Source organism: Oncorhynchus mykiss, chromosome 23 (assembly GCF_057628025.1).
Source record: "Oncorhynchus mykiss isolate SJ-2025 chromosome 23, ASM5762802v1, whole genome shotgun sequence".
Taxonomy (NCBI): domain Eukaryota; kingdom Metazoa; phylum Chordata; class Actinopteri; order Salmoniformes; family Salmonidae; genus Oncorhynchus; species Oncorhynchus mykiss.
In genome coordinates, this window is record NC_143044.1 from 49044884 (window position 1) to 49062500 (window position 17617).

Here is a 17617-nt window from a genome sequence, read left to right on the forward strand (position 1 = left end):
CGTACACTCCACAGAGCTGGGCTTTACAGAAGAATGGCAAGAAAAAAGCCATTGCTTTTAAAGACAAAAGAGAGCAAACATGTTTGGAGTTCGCCAAAAGCCATGTGGGAGACTCCCCAAACATATGGAAGAAGATACTCTGATCACATGAGACTAAAATTTAGTTTTATGGCAATCAAGGAAAACACTATGTCTGGCGCAAACCCAACACTTTTCATCACCCCGAGAAAGCCCAGAACTCAATCCAATTGAGAATCTGTGGTATGATTTAAAGATTGCTGTACACCAGCAGAACCCATCCAACTTGAAGGAACTGGTGCAGTTTTGCCTTGAAGAATGGGCAAAACCCCCAGTGGCTAGACGTGCTAAGCTTTTAGAGACATACCCCAAGAGACTTGCAGCTATAATTGCTGCAAAGGTGGCTCTACAAAGTATTGACTTCTGGGGGGGGGGGGGGGGGTGAATAGTTACGCAGGCTCAGGTTTTCTGCTTTTTTGTCTTATTTCTTGTTTCACAATAAAAATAATTTGCATCTCAAAGTGGCAGGCATGCTGTGTAAATCAAATAATACAAACCTCCCAAAAATCCATTTTAATTCCAGGTTGTAAGACAACAAAATAGGAAAAATGCAAAGGAGGGGGTGAATACTTTTGCAAGACTCTATATGGTAAATAGATAACACATACTAGTACATTGTATGTATGTATATTGCTGTATGCTGCTACCAGTAAATGACAAGGAGTGGGAAGGGTTTGTCTCTCTCCAGGCTTAGTGACCGGAGATGATAGGCAGTGTGACTCCTGGTGAGAGAAGCAGCATAGGAGGGCAGTCACATAGAACAGAACAGCAGACAGACACAGAGGCCTTAGAGACATCTTCACCTTGCATCATCTCTTCTCCACTCTTCTCTGAAACCCGCCCCTTTAACCAGTCCACCTTCTCCACTATGAATGCATCAGGGTAACAAACACACTTGGACTCCCGGGTATAAGGCATTGCATCTCAGTTGAAGAGGCGTCACTACAGTCCCTGGTTTGAATCGAGGCTGTTTCACATCTGGCCATGATTGGGTGTCCCACACAATTGGCCCAGCGATGTCTGGGTTTGGCCGGGGCAAGCTGTCATTGTAAATAAGAATTTGTTCTTAACTGACTTGCCTATTTAAATAAATAAAATTCAAATAAAAACAAAACACTCACAAGGACCAACACACACACCTGCACACACTTCTCAACTTGCTCTTAGAGGCCCTTCTGCAGTGCTACATTGACATTTCTCGTTTTCTAAGCACATTTCCCTTCCTTGAGTGCACATTTATTTGAAACATGTATGATTCATAGTCAGTCTGGAGGAGGTTTGTTAGGCAGCTCTGCTTATACATCATGTATATAATCAATACTTATACAATAATAAACAGTTACCAATTAGCTGCATTTTATATGCAGGACCATTGGGAATTGGCTGCATTTTGATTATAACAAAGATAAAGCTGTGTTAGTAGCTGGGGGTTGCTGCAACGATGCTAAGGTATTGAGCAGATTACTGCAATGTTTTTAACTAGTGTTTGTAATTGTGTTTTTACAATTTCTACAAATTTAAATTGATAATGTATGTGACATAGGGAGAGGTTGTAGGAGGTGCTAGTTGGACATGTCTGTGACATAGGGAGAGGTTGTAGGAGGAGCTAGTTGGTAATGTCTGTGACATAGGGAGAGGTTGTAGGAGGTGCTAGTTGGTAATGTCTGTGACAAAGGGAGAGGTTGTAGGAGGTGCTAGTTGGTAATGTCTGTGACATAGGGAGAGGTTGTAGGAGGTGCTAGTTGGTAATGGCTGTGACAAAGTGAGAGGTTGTAGGAGGTGCTAGTTGGTCATGTCTGTGACATAGGGAGAGGTTGTAGGAGGTGCTAGTTGGTAATATCTGTGACATAGGGAGAGGTTGTAGGAGGTGCTAGTTGGTAATGGCTGTGACAAAGGGAGAGGTTGTAGGAGGTGCTAGTTGGTCATGTCTGTGACAAAGGGAGAGGTAGTAGGAGGTGGTAGGGGTGGGGTAAGATTAAATATTTGGTGTGACCTTTACTGATGTGTAATAGCACAGAGAGACAAAACAGATTAGGCTAAAAGAAAATCGGATTGATAATGTTTAGGACTATATCGAAAGGCAGGGGTTAGTGACTGAGGGCTATGGATACAAGGTCAACCACTTGGAGTAGTACAAAGAGCATGTCATCGTTGACGCCATCAGTGGTTTTTCAACGTTCTAATGAATTGATTGTTAGCTGAACATTCTTTGATTCTCATTGATTGGCTAATTCCAATGCTCTCAAAGCAGTTGGAGTGAAGAGGTAATGTACATTCAGTTACAGTACTTACCTATTCAGCTGAGAGAGCAGTGGTCTGATACAGTATTCTATGTTTATCTTTATGTGGTGTCTACAGTGTGCAGTATCTGTTCATATTTACAGTCTATTCAGAATCAAATCAAATTGCATTAGTCACATGCGCCGAATACAACAGGTGTAGAACTTACAGTGAAATGCTTACTCACGAGCCCCTAACCAACAATGCAGTTTAAAAAAATATGGATAAGAATAAGAGATAAAATGCATTAAGGATGTCATTTTGGATAATACTTTAAATCAAATCAAATCAAATCACATTTTATTTGTCACATACACATGGTTAGCAGATGTTAATGACAGTGTAGCGAAATGCTTGTGCTTCTAGTGTCAGAAGACACCGTGTTATTCTGAATACTTTTAGAAACACCCAAAGAAAAGAAAAACTACATGTATATATTTTGTATATGTTTCCCTGGAAAAACAACCTCCTTCTAATCTCCAGCGTTTGAAGCAACCTCAACTATCAACACATTTTCCCCCTGCTATCACACAAAATCACCACTAGTTGTGCAAAACAATACGACACACATATTCTGGGCAATTGAAGAGTGAATAAACAAATCCTGAAAGGTTGTGATGTGAATTAAATGATTGCCTATTATCTTGTTATTATGTCTGTGAATGTCAGCCAGACAGTATGTGAGGCAGAGCCCTTCCTCTGACTTGATTCTTTGGTCTGTGGCTGATCTGGCATTAGACCTCCTTCAAGCCCAGTGCACATATACCCAAAGGGTGAACTCTAAGTCTATTCCCTGGTCCATCAATTTGGCATGAAAGCGATTCAATGTTCACTGCTCCACCAAAATCACTTTATTTTGTCCCAAGACAAGCAATCACTTCATAGCCTCAAAACAACAACTTCAACCACAACTGGGTTGGTTTTCATTGGCCTCTCTTCTTTTTTATTTATCTTTTATTTGTTATTTTGTCCATGGAGGCAGAAAACGCTGTGCCCTATGAGCATGGAGGCAGAAAACGCTGTGCCCTATGAGCATGGAGGCAGAAAACGCTGTGTCCTTTGAGCATGGAGGCAGAAAACGCTGTGCCCTATGAGCATGGAGGCAGTAAACGCTGTGCCCTATGAGCATGGAGGCAGAAAACGCTGTGCCCTATGAGCATGGAGGCAGAAAACGCTGTGCCCTATGAGCATGGAGGCAGAAAACGCTGTGCCCTATGAGCATGGAGGCAGAAAACGCTGTGCCGTATGAGCATGGAGGCAGAAAACGCTGTGCCCTATGAGCATGGAGGCAGAAAACACTGTGCCCTATGAGCATGGAGGCAGAAAACGCTGTGCCCTATGAGCATGGAGGCAGAAAACGCTGTGCCCTATGAGCATGGAGGCAGAAAACGCCACCTGGGCGGTGCCCTATGAGCATGGAGGCAGGAACTGCCCCCTGGAATATACCCTATGAGCATGGAGGCAGAAAATGCTGTGCCCTTTGAGCATGGAGGCAGAAAACACCACCTGGGCGGTGCCCTAAGGGCAAGCAGGCAGCAACTGCCCCCTGGGCTATGCCCTATGAGCATGGAGGCAGGAACTGCCCCCTGGGCTATGCCCTATGAGCATGGAGGCAGAAAACGCCCCCCCTGGCTATGCCCTATGAGCATGGAGGCAGGAACTGCCCCTGGGCTATGCCCTATGAGCATGGAGGCAGGAACTGCCTCCTGGGCTATGCCCTATGAGCATGGAGGCAGAAAACGCCCCCTGGGCTATGCCCTATGAGCATGGAGGCAGGAACTGCCCCCTGGGCTATGCCCTATGAGCATGGATGCAGAAAACGCTGTGCCCTATGAGCATGGAGGCAGCAACTAACCCCCTGGGCTATGCCCTATGAGCATGGAGGCAGAAACTGCCCCCTGGGCTATGCCCTATGAGCATGGAGGCAGGAACTGCCCCCTGGGCTATGCCCTATGAGCATGGAGGCAGGACCTGCACCCTGGGCTATACCCTATGAGCATGGAGGCAGAAAACGCCTTGCGCTATGAGCATGGAGGCAGAAAACGCCACCTGGGCGGTGCCCTATGAGCAAGCAGGCAGCAACTGCCCCCTGGGCTATGCCCTATGAGCATGGAGGCAGGAACTGCCCCCTGGGCTATGCCCTATGAGCATGGAGGCAGGACCTGCACCCTGGGCTATACCCTATGAGCATGGAGGCAGAAAACGCCTTGCGCTATGAGCATGGAGGCAGAAAACGCCACCAGGGCGGTGCCCTATGAGCAAGCAGGCAGCAACTGCCCCCTGGGCTATGCCCTATGAGCATGGAGGCAGGAACTGCCCCCTGGGCTATGCCCTATGAGCATGGAGGCAGGAACTGCCCCCTGGGCTATGCCCTATGAGAATGGAGGCAGAAAACGCCCCCTGGGCTATGCCCTATGAGCATGGAGGCAGGAACTGCCCCCATGGGCTATGCCCTATGAGCATGGAGGCAGGAACTGCCTCCTGGGATATGCCCTATGAGCATGGAGGCAGAAAACGCCCCCTGGGCTATGCCCTATGAGCATGGAGGCAGGAACTGCCCCCTGGGCTATGTCCTATGAGCATGGAGGCAGAAAACGCTGTGCACTTTGAGCATGGAGGCAGAAAACGCCACCTGGGCGGTGCCCTATGAGCATTGAGGCAGGAACTGCCCCCTGGGCTATGCCCTATGAGCATGGAGGCAGGAACTGCCCCCTGGGATATGCCCTATGAGCAAGGAGGCAGGAACTGCCCCCTGGGCCATGCCCTATGAGCATGGAGGCAGGAACTGCCCCCTGGGCTATGCCCTATGAGCATGGAGGCATGAACTGCACCCTGGGCTATGCCCTATGAGCATGGAGGTAGAAAACGCCCCCTGGGCTATGCCCTATGAGCATGGAGGCAGGAACTGCCCCCTGGGTCTATGCCCTATGAGCATGGAGGCAGGAACTGCCCCCTGGGCTATGCCCTATGAGCATGGAGGCAGGAACTGCCTCCTGGGCTATGCCCTATGAGCATGGAGGCAGAAAACGCCCCCTGGGCTATGCCCTATGAGCATGGAGGCAGGAACTGCCCCCTGGGCTATGCCCTATGAGCATGGAGGCAGAAAACGCTGTGCCCTTTGAGCATGGAGGCAGAAAACGCCACCTGGGCGGTGCCCTATGAGCATTGAGGCAGGAACTGCCCCCTGGGCTATACCCTATGAGCATGGAGGCAGGAACTGCCCCCTGGGATATGCCCTATGAGCATGGAGGCAGGAACTGCCCCCTGGGCTATGCTCTATGAGCATGGAGGCAGGAACTGCACCCTGGGCTATGCCCTATGAGCATGGAGGTAGAAAACGCCCCCTGGGCTATGCCCTATGAGCATGGAGGCAGGAACTGCCCCCTGGGCTATGCCCTATGAGCATGGAGGCAGGAACTGCCACTGGGCTATGCCCTATGAGCATGGAGGCAGGAACTGCCCCCTGGGCTATTCCCTTTGAGCATGGAGGCAGAAAATGCCCCCTGGGCTATGCCCTTTGAGCATGGAGGCAGGAACTGCCCCCTTGGCTATGCCCTATGAGCATGGAGGCAGGAACTGCCCCCTGGGCTATGCCCTATGAGCATTGAGGCAGGAACTGCCCCCTGGGCTATGCCCTATGAGCATGGAGGCAGGAACTGCCCCCTGGGATATGCCCTATGAGCATAGAGGCAGGAACTGCCCCCTGGGCTATGCTCTATGAGCATGGAGGCAGGAACTGCACCCTGGGCTATGCCCTATGAGCATGGAGGTAGAAAACGCCCCCTGGGCTATGCCCTATGAGCATGGAGGCAGGAACTGCCCCCTGGGCTATTCCCTTTGAGCATGGAGGCAGAAAATGCCCCCTGGGCTATGCCCTTTGAGCATGGAGGCAGGAACTGCCCCCTGGGCTATGCCCTATGAGCATGGAGGCAGGAACTGCCCCCTGGGCTATGCCCTATGAGCATGGAGGCAGGAACAGCCCCCTGGGCTATGCCCTATGAGCATGGAGGCAGAAAACGCCCCCTGGGCTATGCTCTATGTGCATGGAGGCAGGAACTGCCCCCTGGGCTATGCCCTATGAGCATGGAGGCAGGAACTGCCCCCTGGGCTATGCCCTTTGAGCATGGAGGCAGAAAACTTCCCCTGGGCTGTGCCCTATGAGCATGGAGGCAGGAACTGCCCCCTGGGCTATACCCTATGAGCATGGAGGCAGAAAACGCCCCCTGGACTGTGCCCTTTGAGCATGGACGCAGAAAACGCCCCCTGGGCTGTGCCCTTTGAGCATGGAGGCAGAAAACGCCCCCTGGGCTGTGCCCTATGAGCATGGAGGCAGGAACTGCCCCCTGGGCTGTGCCCTTTGAGCATGGAGGCAGAAAACGCCCCCTGGGCTGTTCCCTATGAGCATGGAGGCAGGAACTGCCCCCTGGGCGGTGCCCTTTGAGCATGGAGGCAGAAAACGCCCCCTGGGCTGTGCCCTTTGAGCATGGAGGCAGAAAACGCCCCCTGGGCTGTCCCCTATGAGCATGGAGGCAGAAAACGCTGTGCCCTTTGAGCATGGAGGCAGAAAACGCCCCCTGGGCTGTGCCCTTTGAGCATGGAGGCAGAAAACGCCCCCTGGGCTGTCCCCTATGAGCATGGAGGCAGAAAACGCCCCCTGGGCTATGCCCTTTGAGCATGGAGGCAGAAAACGCCCCCTGGGCTGTGCCCTTTGAGCATGGAGGCAGAAAACGCCCCCTGGGCTGTGCCCTATCAACATGGAGGCAGAAAACGCCCTATGCAGCATCATGTGTATTTCTTCACTACAACAGCACTTCAGGGGGCCACATACTGGCGTCTCTCCTTGGCCAGACACACACAAAAGGAACTTTAGAGATGTAGGAGCCAGTCACCCCATCTTTCCCTATACACAGTGACCTAAATGATTCCTGGTCATACAGTCTAGTCTGCATGTCTGCACGGAATCCAGCTTCCAATAGAACTGTTGGAGTCAATCAGAAGCAATAAGCTTCATTTTTCAAAGAACATTTCTTTAGATGACAAGAAAACAAACATACATAACAATCAGGACAAATCATTTTTATCCATTCTTACATTGGATTATAAAAATGTACCTGCATGTGTTCATTTACACAACAATGAATGATATACCATACTTCACATGTCTGTGTCTCCAGATGGAGAGACTATTAATAGGCCTACAGTGGATTATCTGTCATGCTTCTAGATGTAATATGTCACACTTGATTTCAGCATATTGTCACGTTCTGACCGTTATTTTCCTTTGTTTTGTCTTTATTTAGTATGGTCAGGGCGTGAGTTGGGGTGGGCAGTCTATGTTTTGTGTTTCTATGTTTTTCTATTTCTGTGTTCGGCCTAGTATGGTTCTCAGTCAGAGGCAGGTGTCATTAGTTGTCTCTGATTGAGAATCATACTTAGGTAGCCTGGGTTTCACTGTTGGTTTGTGGGTGTTTGTTTCCGTGTTTGTGGCCACACGGTACTGTTTCGGTTTGGTATTTTCACGTATTCGTTTATTGTTTTTGTATTTCATCAGTGTTCCGTGCTTGTCTTATTAAAATCGTCATGAACACGCACCACGACGCATCTTGGTCCGATCCTTACTTCTCTTCAGATGAAGAGGAGGAAATCAGCCGTTACACCTGTCTAGCAGTGTCATAGCAGACATTGGCATTAACAGTGATTATGAACACTGAATAAAGGAAAACATACAACCACAAAAAGAGTAAAAAAAGAGTCCAAACTGGAAAGTTTTATCTCAATCTCTTCATTCAAATACTCAATCATTGACACTCTTACTGACAGTTGTGGCTGCTTTGCGTGATATTTTGTTGTCTCTAACTTCTGCCCTTTGTGTTGTCTGTGCCCAATGATACCCTGTTTAGTGCTGCTACCATGTTGTGCTGCTGCCATGTTGTGTTGCTACCATGTTGTTGTCATGTTGTGTTGATACCATGCTTTGTTGTCATGTGTTGCTGCCATGCTATGTTGTTGTCTTAGGTCTATCTTTATGTAGTGTTGTGTTGTCTCTCTTGTTGTGATGTGTGTTTTGTCCAGCCTCCGTCCCCGCAAGATTCCTTTTGCCTTTTGGTAGGCCATCATTGGAAATAATAAATTGTTCTTAACTGGCTTGCCTAGTTTAAGGTTAAATAAATAAATTGTGCTTTTCTTGGTCTTTGTCATGTTAACAAACATAGGAGTTGGCTATACATCACAGACAGATCTCAGACCAGGCTCACAGACCAGGATATACAACACAAACAGATCTCAGACCAGGCTCACAGACCAAGATATACAGCACAGACATACAGTATCTCAGACCAGGCTCACAGACAGATCTCAGACCAGGCTCACAGACCAAGATATACAGCACAGACATACAGCATCTCAGACCAGGCTCACAGACCAAGATATACAGCACAGACATACAGCATCTCAGACCAGGCTCACAGACCAAGATATACAGCACAGACATACAGCATCTCAGACCAGGCTCACAGACCAAGATATACAGCACAGACATACAGCATCTCAGACCAGGCTCACAGACCAAGATATACAGCACAGACATACAGTATCTCAGACCAGGCTCACAGACAGATCTCAGACCAGGCTCACAGACCAAGATATACAGCACAGACATACAGCATCTCAGACCAGGCTCACAGACCAAGATATACAGCACAGACATACAGCATCTCAGACCAGGCTCATAGACCAAGATATACAGCACAGACATACAGCATCTCAGACCAGGCTCACAGACAGATCTCAGACCAGGCTCACAGACAGATCCTAGACCAGGCTCACAGACAGATCCCAGATCAGGCTCACAGACAGAGCTCAGACCAGGATAAGACACATAACATGAACAGATCATGTCAGGTCTTAATTATTGGCACCCTTTAGAAAGATGAAACATTTTAGACCTGGCTGTACAGAGAATAAGACGACCAGAAGGTTTGGGCCCTGCCCTATGCTCCAGCCCAGCCTCTCCAACCCAATGTGTTTTGTGTGTATAAGTACTGTATATTGGTTAGACAAAGCAGAAGACAAATGTCTCGTAAATAATAATACTAAAGTATATCTTATCTTAAGTTCTGAGTTCTCCTACCTGCCGAGGTTCCCGTGGCGTCGTCTGCTTCACTTTCCTACTGGATGCCGTCGTCGTGGTGATCTCCATAATGGAGGTGGACGTCTCCGACCGGTTGCCCGTGTTGGCACTGGACTGTGGCGTGATGGAAGAGGGTGACTCTCCCACCAGTCTCACGCTCCCCTGGATGCGGATGTTAGGATCTCCTTCAGTGGCCATGTTGAACACCTTCAGCCCGTTATAGTAGAGGCCTGAGAGCTGGCCCTGAAACGAGCGACTCCTGTCCCTGTCCCAGCCACCTATCTGTATGGTGGTCTGGCTGTTGAAGATAGTGAGCTGCCGACCTGTGGGAAAACAATATTACATATATACAAGAATGTATGTTGGATGGAACGTGGACGGACTCTGCCACCACTAACTCCCTACTTGCATGTTGAGTCAAAACAGAAATAAAAAAATTAAGCGTGATGAAAAATATTTGCGCATAGGAACACAGATTATTTGCCCAGTCGGCTAAGGTGTTGCGATAAATTACCCTTTGCTAGAGGCAAGCCTCTCATAGTAATTTATTGCGGTTAGAATGATGGGATGGAACCACACAGACTCAAAGGGAGAAATAATAAAGCAAAAAGTTGTGGTAAATCAATGTACTGCAGCTTTGCTAAAAGGACAAGTCAATTTAACTGAGGGTAGGTGTGTAAATCTAGTATTACTTGACAGCATTGAGCTAAACTGCAATTTATTTATTCCTTGAAATAATAGGAAAATATTAGAAGTGTGAGTTTTTCTATGTGATGGAATTTAAAAAGGGACAGTTTGTCTGTGGGAAATTGCCTGTGAAGAAAATAGAGTTGACAGATGTGTCATTTTACAGGCTCCAATTATCCTCTTTGAATAGCTTGACACTTGAATTTCTTTGAAAACACTCTTTAAAAAACTGTATGATTATACAGAAGTTTTAAGTTTCATTATGGTAATAAAAAACATCATTCATAGTTATAGTATGTATAGAAGTTGAGTTTCGTTACTATATTTAACATACATTTATAAAGTTAAAACTATAGTTAACATACGTTTCAAAAGTTTTCCCAAATGATTAATTTGGCTTTTATCATCATCCCAAGACCGCCTTTTAGCAAGAAGTGAATGCAACTTAAAATTGACACTGAGTTTTGAAATATGAGGGACATAACAAAAGTGTCATTGCTGACAGTAAAATAAAAGGGAACATGAAAACTGAAACAGAACACATCAAAATGACAAATAATCATGGTGGGAGACACAACTTGGTTTCTAGAAACATACAAAAAGGCATGCACTCAAACATTAGAGTTTTATGATACATTTCCTTGATATTCATTCCCTATACATATTTACAATATCCGTTAAAGGGACTCACTTTCTTTATGCCAATTAATATTGCACTCTATTTATCATTGAACATTTCTAGAAATTGAATCAGTATGATCCATTATAAACAACCACATACATGTATATATGTGTATAAAATACTGCAAATATCAACTGAATGTATAATTTAACTGGACCTTTTTTAGTTGATCATTTAGGTATCAAATGACAACAATAATATAATAATTTATATACATTTTAACAGTGTTGATATTACTTCAGGAAATAGTTAGATTTATGTTTACAGTCCCTTTAACCTGAAGCTGACATCACTAAAAAGAAAGTGTGCAATGTTACTAGCTAGCTACATTTAACTGTTTTTAAATTATTTGGTTTTATTGACGTTTTACTGAACATAATTTTTTAAAAGTTTTATTGGTTACAAAAAAGTATTACTGGGTTATGATCAAATTATTTTAATTTGAAGTTTTAATCAATGTTTTTACCTTTGTCGAGTAGCCATTCGTCAACTACTCGACCAAGTCGATATGGGATTCGCTGTCTAGCAATCGCCAGGCGTTCGTTATCATTGTTGCCTTTAAAGTTTAAAGAGACATTTCAGTGGTTAAAGTCTGTAAAGTCAAAGGTTAAATGTCAATACTTAATTCTTGAGCTATAACAACTGCCACAAAGTTTTTAATACGTTTTAGACGTTTAAAATAAACAAAAAGTTACCTACAACATTTCATCGACCCAACTTCAATTACTCAAATCATTTAATTTTTATTTTAGCCAACCAATTATTCCTATATTAATTGAGAATTAGCTCGCTGAAGTTACAACTAGGTTAATAGAGTTATGTTAATGTATAAACCAAAACCAAATCACAAATTTAAACATTTTCATAACATAAGTCTTGCCAAAATGATTTCCAAAACACATTTATTTTTCTTGCTTTCTTTTTGGCAGACTTTTTAGCTAGTTATACATTCCCAGAATTTATTGTTTGTGAAAAACATTCAACCTTTTGCACACAGTTTATGGTTTAGATTACATAACAAAGTATATACATATATAGCACATCCCATCCCCATTTAAACAAGTTGACTAATAACCAGGTGACAAGCTAACAACAAATCATCAATCAACATAGGCATTTCAAAAATCAAAGAAACAACATATTTAGGTGTCAAAATAGGTGCACGCATACTGGAACACTATTCCAATAGCAGTGAAGGCTTTGACACTAAGAGTCAGGGTAATGACGATGAAGGCTTTGACAATAGAAATACTAAGAGTCAGGGTAGTGACTCTTAAGGCTTTGACAATGGATACACTAAGGAGAGAGGGTAATGGTGCTGAAGGCTTTGACAATATAAATACTAAGAGTCAGGGTAATGACGATGAAGGCTTTGACAATGGATACACTAAGGAGTCAGGTAATGACGCTGAAGGCTTTGACAGTAGAAACACTAAGAGGCAGGGTAATGACGCTGAAGACTGACAATATAAATACTAAGAGTCAGGGTAGTGACTCTGAAGGCTTTGACAGTAGAAACACTAAGAGGCAGGGTAATGACGCTGAAGGCTTTGACAATAGAAATACTAAGAGTCAGGGTAATGACGATGAAGGCTTTGACAATAGAAACACTAAGGAGTCAGGGTAATGACGATGAAGGCTTTGACAATGGATACACTAAGGAGACAGGGTAATGGTGCTGAAGGCTTTGACAATATAAATACTAAGAGTCAGGGTAATGACGATGAAGGCTTTGACAATAGAAACACTAAGGAGTCAGGGTAATGACGCTGAAGGCTTTGACAATAGAAACACTAAGACTCAGGGTAATGACGCTGAAGGCTTTGACAATAGAAATACTAAGAGTCAGGGTAATGACGATGAAGGCTTTGACAATAGAAATACTAAGAGTCAGGGTAATGTCGATGAAGGCTTTGACAATAGAAATACTAAGAGTCAGGGTAATGGTGCTGAAGGCTTTGACAATAGAAACACTAAGAGTCAGGGTAATGACGATGAAGGCTTTGACAATAGAAACACTAAGAGTCAGGGTAATGACAGTGAAAGGCTTTGACAATAGAAATACTAAGAGTCAGGGTAATGACGATGAAGGCTTTGACAATAGAAACACTAAGAGTCAGGGTAATGACAGTGAAAGGCTTTGACAATAGAAACACTAAGAGTCAGGGTAATGACGATGAAGGCTTTGACAATAGAAACACTAAGAGTCAGGGTAATGACGATGAAGGCTTTGACAATGGATACACTAAGGAGTCAGGGTAATGACGCTGACGGATTTGACAATGGAAACACTAAGAGTCAGGGTAATGACGCTGAAGGCTTTGACAATAGAAACACTAAGAGTCAGGGTAATGACGCTGACGGCTTTGACAATAGAAACACTAAGAGTCAGGGTAATGACGATGAAGGCTTTGACAATAGAAATACTAAGAGTCAGGGTAATGACTCTGAAGGCTTTGACAATAGAAATACTAAGAGTCAGGGTAATGGTGCTGAAGGCTTTGACAATAGAAACACTAAGAGTCAGGGTAATGACGCTGAAGGCTTTGACAATAGAAACACTAAGAGTCAGGGTAATGACGCTGAAGGCTTTGACAATAGAAACACTAAGAGTCAGGGTAATGACGCTGAAGGCTTTGACAATAGAAACACTAAGAGTCAGGGTAATGACGCTGAAGGCTTTGACAATAGAAACACTAAGAGTCAGGGTAATGACGATGAAGGCGTTGACCATGGATACACTAAGAGTCAGGGTAGTGACTCTGAAGGCTTTGACAATGGATACAGTAAGAGTCAGGGTAATGACGCTGAAGGCTTTGACAATGGCTACACTAAGGAGTCAGGGTAATGACAATGAAAAGGATATCATCACTCTCATCCTCTCATTCCCGGTAGACGTACATGCAAATGAGATTGATAACAACAATAATCTCCTTAATTGCTTTGAGTTTAACCAGTTTTTCTGTAGATGTCAAAAGCAGTGTGGCTTGTGGGTGGATAAATATAAACTTAAAAACAGAAACTGTGAGAAACAGATAGAGAGATTAAACTGAACCAAACAATAATTGAGAGGAATAGAAGGAGCTTGTGATAGAGGCAAGAGCGGTGAACTCTTGGTGTTGATGAGACCAAACTCTGCATCACCTTTTGGATGTATACCAAATAGCAGTGGTGGAAAAAGTAGCCAATTGTCATACTTGAGAAAAAGTAAAGATACCTTAAAAGAAAAGGACTGAAAAGGACTGAAGTAAAAGTAAGTCACCCAGTAGAATACTACTTGAGTAAAAGTCTAATGGTATTTGATTTTAAATGTACTTCAATTATCAAAAACTTAAAAAATAATTTAAAATGTATTATATTAGGCAAACCAGACAACACGATTTTCTTGTTTTTTGAAATTCATGGATAGCCAGGGGCACAGTTCAACACAGACACAATTCACAAATAAAGCATGTGTGTTTAGTGAGTCTGCCAGATCAGAGGCAGTAGGGATGACCAGGGATGTTCTCTTGATAACTGCGTGAATTAGACAATTTTCCTGTCCTGCTAAGCATTCCAAATGTAAGGAGTACTTTTGGTGTCAGGGAAAATGTAAAGAGTAAAAAGTACTTTATTTTCTTTAGGAATGTAGTGGAGTAAAAGTAAAAGTTGTCAAAAACATAAATAGTAAAGTGTAGTCACCCCCCCCCCCCCCCCAAAAAAAAAAACTCTAAAGGATCAGCCCCTTTTTTAACATTTTTTGCTCAAAATGACATATCCAAACCAAACCATATCCAATCCATACCCAAATCTAACTGCCTGTAGCTCAGGACCTGAAGCAAGGATATGCATATTATTGATACCACTTGAAAGGAAACACATTGAAGTTTGTGGAAATGTGAAATGAATGTAGGAGAATATAACACATTAGAGCTGGCAAAGATAATGCAAAGAAAAATAACATGTGCTTTTTTGCATTTTTTTGTCCCATCGTCTTTGAAATGAAAGAGAAAGGGCAAAATGTATTATTTCAGCCAAGGCGCAATTTAGATGATGGCCACTAGATGGAAGCAGTGTATGTGAAACGTTTTAGACTGATCCAATGAACCATTGAATTTCTGATCAAAATGTTGTATCAAGACTGCCCAAATGTGCCTACACTGACTTGCGAAAGGATTCACCCTCTTGGCATTTGTCTTATTTTTTTTCCTTACAACCTCTAATTAAAATAGATTTTTGGGGGGATTGTATCATTTGATTTACACAACACGCCTACCACTTTGAAGATGCAAAATATGTTTTATTGTGAAACAAACAAGAAATAAGACCAAAAAGTGTGCATAACTATTCACCCCCCCCCCCCCCCCCCCCTCCACCCAAAGTCAATATTTTGCAAAGCCAAATTTTGAAACAATTACAGCTGCAAGTCTCCTGGGGTATGTCTCTGTAAGCTTGGTATATTTAGCCACTGGGATTTTTCCCATTCTTCAAGGCAAAACTGCTCAAACTCCTTCAAGTAGGATGGGTTCCACTGGTGTACTACAATTTTTAAGTCATAGCACAGATTGTCAAATGGATTGAGGTCTGGGCTTTGACCAAGACATTTACATTTAAATGTTCCTGTATTTAGCGCCATCCATCATTCCTTCAATTCTAACCTGTTTCCCAATCCCTGCCAATGAAAAACATGCCCAGAGCATGATGCAGCCACCACCACGTTTCACTGTGGGGATGATATTCTCAGGGTGATGACAGGTGTTGGGTTTGCGCTAGACATAGCATTTTCCTTGAGGGCCAAAAATCAACAATTTTGTCTCATCTGATCAGAGTATCTTCTTCCATATGTTTGGGAAGTCTCCCACATGGCTTTTGGCAAACACCAAATGTGTTCGCTTATTTTTTTCATCAAGCAATGGATTTTCTCTGGCCACTCTTCCGTAAAGCACAGCTCCATGGAGTTTGCGGCATAAATTGGTCCTATGGACAGATAGTCCAATCTTCGCTGTGGAGCTTTGCAGCTCCTTCAGGGTTATCTTGAGTCTCTTTGTTGCCTCTGATTAATGCCCTCCTTGCCTGGTCCATGAGTTTTGGTGGGCGGTCCTCTCTTGGCAGGTTTGTTGTGGAGCCATATTCTTTCCATTTAAAAAAATGGATTTAATGGTGCTCCGTGGGATGTCGGCGCACCATTTCAGATATTTTTTTATAACCCAACCCTTAAATGTACTTCTCCACAACTTTGTCCCTGACCTGTTTGGAGAGCTCATTGGTCTTCATGGTACCGCTTGCTTGGTGGTGCCCCTTGCTTAGTGGTGGCCTTTCGGAATAGGTGTATATATACTGAGATCATGTGACACTTAAATAAAGTCCACCTGTGTGCAATTTAACTGATTATGTGACTTCTGAAGGTAATTGGTTGCACCAGACCTTATTTAGGGGCTTCAAAGCAAAGGGGGTGAATACAAATGCATGCACCACTTGTCAGTTTTTAATTTTCTTAATTTCACTTCACCAATTTGGACTATTTTGTGAATGTCCATTACATAAAAATAAAAATTCATTTAAATTACAGGTTGTAATGGAACAAAATAGGAAAAATGCCAAGGGGGATGAAGGTACTGAAATTGGTTTATTAATTACTTGTCAAGTTCATAACTGTGCACTCTTCTCTAACAATAGCATGGTATTGTTTCACTGTAATAGCTATTGTAAATTGGACAGTGCAGTTAGATTAACAAGAATTTAAGCTTTCTGCCAATATCAGATATGTCTATGTCCTGGGAGATTTTCTTGTTGTTTACAACCTCACGCTAATCGCATTAGCCTACATTAGCTCAACCGTCCCACGGGGGACCCACCGATCCAGTAGAGGAAACACATTTTTTCTTAAGTACTTTACATCACTGCCAAATAGCCCCCTATTCCCTATATTGTGCACTACACTTGACAATGTCAACAGTAGTGCACTATGTGAGGAATAGTGTGCTATTTGGGACACATTCTTTCTCAAGACCAATCACATCTACAGAAAGAGAAAAGAGGACTTTCACTACAGTGATCGTTGCCACTGAGTGCATTCTCCCCTTGTTCTGACTCGCTCCATTCTTCCGGCAGATTGACAACGTTTTGTCACATCAGAACATTCATTCTGTGTGGGCAGGTACGGGTTCAGGGGACTAACAGTCATTTGGTGTGGAGTGTGGAGCAAGAACAAACAGCATCAATTATTGGAGAAGGTATGGGGATGGGAAGAGAGAGAGAGAGAGAGAGAGAGAGAGAGAGAGAGAGAGAGAGGGAGAAAGAGTAGTCCATAGGAGAGAGAGACAAAGAGAGACAGATAGAGAAAGAAAAAGAGGGTTATACAGTGAGAGAGAGAGAGAGAGAGAGAGAGAGAGAGAGAGAGGCATGGAGTGGGATGGATAGTAGCAGGGTTGCAGGGGTTGAATGAGGTCAGACTCAGAGCTCATGACTCAAAGCAGATCTTACAGGAACTGAGTCTGACTCAACAGGATGAGATGGGGACATGGAGGGGCCTTGCAAAGGATTCTTCTTATCATGTCAGTTGGAGTTAAGGGATCAAGTAGACAGGGGTAGGGTTTGGCATGTGAACCCTGCTCTCCCCTCCCTGTCCTGTATCTTCCCTGTCTACACATCACATGGAGGCTGCAGGAAGGTCTGGTGGTGAAAGGTAAGATAGTGAACTGTCATTCTGAATTAGGAGATCAGGCCATATAGGAGATACAGACAACAAGTATCTACCCCTGTATCTAATGTCTACACAGCAA

At 44.1% G+C, this 17617-nt stretch overlaps 1 protein-coding gene across 10 annotated transcripts in view; it reads right to left on the reverse strand.

Annotated features, from left to right (window-relative positions):
• Positions 1–17617, reverse strand: part of LOC110503044 (neurexin-1a) — a 747078-nt gene that overhangs the window by 119918 nt on the left and 609543 nt on the right. For 6 of the 10 annotated variants that reach the window (XM_036960883.2, XM_036960887.2, XM_036960882.2 and 3 more), the window contains 2 exons: positions 11323–11412; positions 9488–9810 (listed from right to left, as the gene is read on the reverse strand). In XM_036960883.2, coding sequence (XP_036816778.2) covers positions 9488–9810; positions 11323–11412 — 413 coding nt within the window. The remainder of the gene's footprint in view (positions 1–9487; positions 9811–11322; positions 11413–17617) is intronic. The other 4 variants (XM_090217577.1, XM_090217576.1, XM_090217575.1 and 1 more) reach the window with 1 other exon arrangement.